Source organism: Grammomys surdaster, unplaced genomic scaffold, assembly GCF_004785775.1.
Source record: "Grammomys surdaster isolate TR1022 unplaced genomic scaffold, NIH_TR_1.0 131680, whole genome shotgun sequence".
Taxonomy (NCBI): Eukaryota; Metazoa; Chordata; class Mammalia; order Rodentia; family Muridae; genus Grammomys; species Grammomys surdaster.
Window position 1 is genome coordinate 1 of NW_021622070.1, and position 7,855 is coordinate 7,855.

General features: G+C 35.9%; 1 protein-coding gene across 1 annotated transcript; it reads left to right on the forward strand.

The window, feature by feature from the left end:
* The first annotated feature begins 5,723 nt into the window (after nt 1-5,723).
* Nucleotides 5,724-6,668, forward strand: LOC114615670 (putative olfactory receptor 52P1). The gene has a single exon (XM_028761339.1). The coding sequence runs from the start codon at nt 5,724-5,726 to the stop codon at nt 6,666-6,668; it is 945 nt and encodes a 314-aa protein (XP_028617172.1).
* Nucleotides 6,669-7,855: the final 1,187 nt, after the last annotated feature.

Sequence of the window (7,855 nt, forward strand, 5' to 3'; positions counted from 1 at the left end):
AGAATATAGTAAGAAGAGAGGAGAATAAAGAAGAGACTTGAAGAGACGCCACCGGACTCTGTCTTGTATCTATCTTTTGCGTCTCTCGCCCTTTTTCCCCCTTCCTCCGTCCCCACTCTCTCTCTTGCTAGACCCTGACCTGCGGACCGGAGCAGCAGAACCGGCCGGCCTTTACAAAGTAGCAGAACCCGACGGCCGTTACAAAAGAAACGGCCGTTACAATATTATGAAGATAGGGCATGAAATGAATATAGAAAACAACCAATTTATTCATACACTGAACTTTTAATTTCCACTTTTAATAATTTTAGAATTAAGATATTTAATGAAAATTTATTTTTATTGATATGTATGTGAGTACCTGTATGCAGGTACTTGTACTGGCCAGAAGAGGGTGTTGGATCCCCTAGTTCTGGAGTTATAGACGGTTGTGAGCCTCTCTATGTAGATGTTGGGAATCAGATGCTAGTGTTCTGCAATAGCAGTAAAAGCTCTTAACTCTTTGAGGATTTTCCAGGCCTCAGATTATACTTAGTAAAATGAATGCATAAATGTCAAGAAATAAACTAAAATTTGAGTTTTGGGGGTTTGATAAAGACTATAATGATATCTGGTACATAAAGTGATTATTGAGTCTCATTATATACTTATTCTGACTACTTTTTGATTGACATCTTAGAGCCTTATTGACTGAACAACCTCTTAAACCCATAGTCTCTAAAGAAAAAGGACATAAACACACACCCAATCAAGCTCTGGGGAGATTACAAGTTAATATAGCCATGCCTACAGACATCACCTCTACCTGTGTTCATCTCTGTCCCAGGTCTCCATTTCTTTGCTCACAGGCCATGTCAGAGAAAGAACAGCTGAAGAGGCCAACAAAAGAGAGATCAACACATATAGCCACATTCACTGCACACACAATGCTTCTCAGATCATGTGACAACCTAGGATAATAACTGTCCTCTCCATTCTAAGCTGAAACTGCTCGCTTGACTCCTCTACTTGATGTGCCTACCTCCTTTCCTCAAGGCCTTTCTTTTCCACTTAACTCAGTCTTAATCACTGTCCTTCATTAGATCTTAGGGTAGGATAAGAAAGAAAGTAAACTATGAATAGAATTTTATTATTTACTTTTTCCAAAATAATACTTTCTATATCAGTATTAATGATATAAAGTTGAATGAGTCAGTGGCCTTTTGTAATTTACACTGGCCAAGGTGTGATCACATAGAAATTATAATGAATGGAATTTATGTATGTTCCTCCTTACCCAAATGCTCCTTTAAAATTCCTATCTCAATTATATAACATAGGGATCAACAGTCAGTGAAAGAGTTACAAGAAACATACATAAAGAAAAGGTGTAAATATCAGATTGTAGTTTACTAAATAATTACAGTTCAGTTTAAAATTTAAGAACACATTTATAACTTCATATATCATAGTTTAAATATATCTACTTTTAATAAAATTATGTCTTTATTCTGAGTATGATGGTTTTACCTGCAGGCATATAGACATGATGCATGCATGGCAGAGGCTGAAAGAAGCCTGAAAGAGTGTCGTATCCCTGTAACTGGAGATACAGATGGCTATGAACATCCATGTGAGTACTGGGAACTGAACCCTGGTCCATTGCCAGCCATTGCTCTTAGGTATTGAGTATCTCTCCAGACCTTGAATATAAAACTGAAAGAAACAGCCAAAACCCAAGGAATCTAAACCCTGTTTTTGGGAGAAGTGACACAAAAGTGTAAGTCCAGTTTTGGGGAATAGTGTTCATTAAAAACCTACAAGCTTTGTAGAATTTACAGGGTTAACATGGTGGGGCAGAGGGACATTTTGCTGTTCTGTGTTTTCTCCTGTCCTTTCTAGTTTCTTTGATCTTTTGTCTCTAAGGACCATCAGCTCTCCAAATGTGAGGAGCCTCCTGGGAAGTGGACTACTACTATATTACAAAGCAACCATAGCAACCCGTCTGACTCAGAGCCTGCACTGTATGATGAAACAGTTCTTTCTAAATCTTCTCTGCATCATAGATATTCAAGCAGTATTAGGGATAAAGAAAAGTCAAATAGAAAAGAAAGAACTATACACACATAAATGTCAGTACAGAGTTTAATAATTTGATTTGGCAGAGGAGTATTAATATCATATTGGTAACATAAGGACAAAAGGACCTTGTTAATTTGTCATAAGACTATATCAGTTCATTAATATATCATAGAAATGATTTGGAAAGAACATATTCCAAGAAGACAATTGAAGTAAATGGTGTTTAGACAATAACTGAATGAATGGGTCATTTATAGACAAGCAGAAGCTTTAAATGCAAGGTAAAATGTCCATGAAATTATTATCAGAGTATATAAGATGCCGAGATTTTTCCTGAGAATTCATTGTGAATTTGTTTGACTTTTGTAAATCCTTTTGGTGTATAAATCTGAGGAATGAGACTGAAAGCAGACAGAAATCAAAAGGTAAGAGCCAACCAAAAAGCTGAAGGTATCCATGGTTCCAGATACATATGTAGGAGAGGATGGCCTTATCTGGCATTAGTGAGAAGGGAGGCTCTTGGTCCTGTGAAGGCCTGATGCCCCAGTATAGGGGAGATGCTAGAGCAGTGAGGTGGGAGTGGGTGAGTGGGTGGAGGAGCACACTCATAGAGGCAAAAGGGAGGGGTTGAGGAAGGATGGGATGGGGGATTTGTGGAGGGATAACTTAGAAGGAGGGTATCATTTAAACTGTAAATGAATAAAATAATTAAAAAGAAAAAGAATTCTAGCAGAAATAGAATTACCAGCTGATGGGAAAGTGTCATCAAGTAAGCCCAGAGATAAGTTTCTGAGTAGCTTGTTCTGCCAAGGAAGAAAATGTAATGTGGTGTTAGGAATGTGAGGTTTATGGAATTCAGTAAGGGTTATGTGTGTTGTTATACTACAGTAAGATAAAATATTAGCTTAGAAACATGCTTTTGTCTTTTAATTGACTCCTTTTTAATTAACTCTTAAAGAAAGAGTAAGGAATTTGATTCAGAGACTGAGAAACTGTGAAGTGTGGGTACTGGGAACTTGGTGTGAAAGTAGTTCTTGTATTTGTGTTCTAATAGAGAGAGAAAGAAAGAGTCTGGATTTGGATGAGTGTGGTAATTGGGGAGTAGGGTAAGGGAAAAGTAACCAGAATATATTGTAAAAAAAAGTTTCTTTCAATAAAATCAAGATTGTAGAAAAATGGAAAATAGTTAAATAACTCTATGAGCAGAAATAGGCTACGGAAGTTCATGCAGCACCCTGTCTGTTGCTGCTGCTGCTTCTGATTCAAATAACCCTCACACAGTAAATGACCATGTCCAGATTCAACTGGAAGGAAGCTTGGGTGACAGAGATATGCCACTTAGGAGGAGAATGATGGTCAAAGCAGACCATATTTAGGTCTGTTATTGACATTTATCCTAGTGGAAATCACTTTCACTTTAAAATAGATTGTTTTCATGCAGGTAAATTTATCAGAAAGAAAATGCTTTTTTTTTTGTAATGACATGTATTTGCCAAGGATGAATATACTTCTTCACATTTTAGCCAAGTTTCCTTGCTACATTGTATGGCTGTATTTCTCGGTAAACTAATTTTCCTCTCATCACCACAAAGCACCAAGTATTGGCTTACCATGTTCTGACAGCTATCGTTAGCCGCATGCATCTTTTATTCTTCCAGAGACAAAAAAGCAGAGTTGACCATGGCTTAACAACTCTTTCAGAGGACTATGTCATATGCAGGCTTACAAATTAGAAATTGTTTAGTGAAAATGTAGTAAAACATACTGTCATATGACATATTTTTGCATTAACTTCTTTGTGTGTTGCTATAAGCTTCATCTGCTGTGTGATAGTTTTAAAAACTGTTTTCCTATCATGATGAAAAAATATTTTCTGAGGTTTTTGATGTGTTTGATAAGTCCCTGATTATTTTTTAATGCCTCCTAAAAATACCTCAGAAAATAATTTGCATTGGTACTGAGAAGCAAATGATTATGCACAGAATGCAGGTACAATGTTAGATTTTTCTCTGTGAAACTATTATTTATATATACAGAATGAATACTTGCAATTGAGAATATTTGAAAAGACGTGTTATGAACACTTCTAGTTAATATTCTACAGTTTGACTGATAAGTGGAAACTAGAATTCAAGAATGACAGACAACTATGCTAGAAACCTTAGAATATAGTCAGGAAAACATGCCTATACAGTTAGTATTGTTGCAGAAAGAAACACTGAATTGGGTCTTTGGTCCCCATTCTCACTACAAAAGTTGAATGCCAGAGCTGGAGAAAGGGTCTGTGCCTAGCAAGGAAATTGATTAATTTCTTTTGATTAACTAATGTGCTTATAAACAATAATTTGGGACTGTCTCACTGCACAAAATAAGTAATAGTTTCTTAATTTTATATTTTTATAGTAACTTGTCCATCAGGAGATCTTCCTATAGAATTAATACTGTTATGGAAAAATATTACCAGTTTACTATTTGAAATAAAAATCTTCCTGTGTTCCAATTCCAGATCAAAAATCACCAGAGTATCTCTTACAAACTTCCAAGTCAACAAAGTGAATGGAAAACTAGGTGGATATCAGACCTTCAAGAAATAAGTACTGGTTTGAAAGCTCAGTGGGGAAAGGTGCCTACTCTTAAACCAGATGACCTACATTCAATCCCAGGGAACACATAGAGAGGAATGACTTCTAAAAATTGTCTTCCACATGTGTGCTGTGGCACATGTGTGCACACTACACAGAATAGGATAAATATAGTAAATGCTTTTTAAAAAGAACAAAGTAGCAAAATAACAATCAAAATTTCCAGATGCTTGTGATTGGCATTAGTCATTACAAAACAATATCAGACTGTTGTGACCTAATGCCAACTAATGAGTGATCTGTCTTCCTGTCTTCATCTTCTAAGGAAAATAAGGTTTAAATAACCAATCTAATTTTTTCTGTTTCTCTCTTCATCTTTTTCTCGACATAAAATGAGCCTCCTCTGCTGATGAAATATTCATCCTATTTATATAATGAAGCATCACCCAGCTCTGAAGTGTAAAATGAGGTAAAGAAGTTTTTTTAAATCTTCATAGTGGTCAACTTTGACAACCTAATATATATCTAAATTTACCTTTAATGGATTATGAAGCATCCATTTCTATAATTGGATTTTCTTTATTCTTATTAGATCTTTTTGTGTTTCAACAATTGAGCTAGGTTTTCTAAGGATGAAAATGTCCTATGATAAGTGATTTCTTGAAATGTGTACTGATTGCTGGTGTGTCTGCATTCTATGTTTATGCTTATGACTAATCTATTAACTGCCTATGTAATAGCAAATGAAGTATTTGTAATAAGATTTAATTATGTGATAATAACAGGGAAAAAGCTAAGTAAATTTAACACTTTCCTTTGCGAATGCAGATCCTGTGCCTCCACATGTGGTTCCCATGCTATGAAAAGTTGAAGAAAATTTCCTAAGGATTTACAAAGGTTTTGAGAACAGTCTGGTCTTTCAGGGTGAGTTGTGTAAAGTGACTCTAGGTTATCCAAGAAAGACATTTAAAATTAACCTAGCACTCATATTTTCTGCCTGTTGGGCATATTCCAGATTTCCATATCATTAAACTTGCACATCTCTAGTTGTTTTCTTTATTAAACATCCCTAGTTTTAACATGGCAGGAAATGACACCCATCTTATTGCATCTTTCTTCCTGGTTGGTATTCCTGGGTTGGAAACCTTTCACTGCTGGTTTGGCATCCCCGTCTGTCTCCTGTTTGCACTGACACTGCTGGGGAACTGCATAATCATTGCTACTGTCAAGCTAGAACCAAGCCTCCACCAGCCTATGTATTTCTTCCTTTGCATCCTGGCAACGAATGACATGTGTCTTACCTGCTCTACAGCTCTGAAGATGCTTGGCATCTTCTGGTTTGATGCACATTGGATTGACTTTGATGCCTGTGTAACTCAAATGTTTTTTATCCATGCACTGTGCATCATGGAGTCTGCCATCCTAGTAGCCATGGCATTCGATCGCTTTGTGGCCATTTGTATCCCTCTTCATTATGCATCAATCCTGACAACACCCATGGTGATTAAAATAGGTTTAGCTGGCCTAAGCCGAGCTATACTTATGACTATGCCAGGCCCGTTTCTTGTTAAAAGACTGTTGTACAACACCAAATTTGTCATCCGTCATGCATATTGTGAGCACATGGCTGTGGTGAAGATGGCTAGTGGTAACACTCAGGTGAACAGAATATATGGAATCTTCATAGCCCTTTCAGTGACAACATTTGACCTTGGGCTCATAATCACATCCTACATAAAAATTCTCCAGGCAGTATTTCGGCTCTCTTCCCAGAATGCCCGCTCTAAAGCCTTGGGCACCTGTGTTGCCCATGTGTGCACCATTCTTGCCTTCTACACTCCTGCATTGTTCACTTTCCTAACTCATCGTTTTGGTAAGAATGTGCCTCCAAGTATCCATATAATCTTTGCAATCCTTTACCTGCTAGTGTCTCCCGCAGTCAATCCCTTGGTGTACGGTGCTAAGACCAAACAGATTCGTGACAGAGTGGTGAGCCTTTTTTGTTCTCCAAAACAAAAATTTTGAATACTAAAACCTTTTGGTACAACTTTAGTTGGAGGAATGTTGATTTAACAGTAGTAGAGTACTAGCCTTACTTGCCACTTTCCCCTCAAAATGCTAATTAACAGAAGATATTATATTACACGTATATCATATTTCTGTACTTATCTTCAATATTTAATTTTTTTAAAATACCTGATGAAATTATTTAATATTCCATTGGGTGTCTTCAAATTTCACAGTTCTGGTTTCTTTTTGAGATGGGGTCTTGCTATGTAGACATGAGTGTTCTTCAACTTGTAGAGATTCATTTCCTTCTTCTTCCCAAAGATGGGACCCAAGGTGTGTGATACTATGCCCAGCTACATTTATCCATTGTTATTTGTCTCCTTGTCTATTTTGCTATGTCTATAAATATAGATAAATGTATGTATATTCAGCAGGATATTTCAGAGTAAAATAAATGTAGAAATGGTAGTTTTGATTGCAGTGTATTGAAATTTGTCAAATATCATCAATAACCTTATGAAAATGTAAAAAAAAAACCAAAAATAAAAAATTAACATTTTTTTCATTCATCAATAAATAAATAAACAAATCAGGTTAGATAGGAAATAGTAACCCCAAAATGCGGGAAGAGGAAACAGAGAATCATAGTTGGTATGAATGAGCTGAAATAGAATGCTTGCCTTAGACAAATGTTCGGATCAATGCTTCTGAGATGTGAAAATTAACATTGGTCAAAGATATAAGTCTATGCAAAGAGAGTCAATCAGATAGGAACACAGCTAAAATACTGATTTCATTTTTCATTATGTAGTGTATATTGTACTGTCCAAAGAACTAGTGATATTGAGGCAATATGTAGATAGCAGTATGATAAGCTAGCAAAAGGAAGACATGCCTTGTGCATAAATTGTGATACAATTATCTTAAAGAGAGATACAAATAAAGGCACAGTCATATTTTAAATTGAATTTTATTAACTAATGAAAAACGGATGAGCACATTTGTGGAGGAAATTCAATTCAAACACAGAAATTTATCTTATAAAATAGACACAAACCCTTTTTGCTTTATTTTTGAATACACACACACACACACACACACACACACATATATATATGCATCCTTTTTAATATATATATGTGTATATACACACACACATATATATATTCTTCTCCTGTTTTTATTGCTCTGGCTAAGAACTC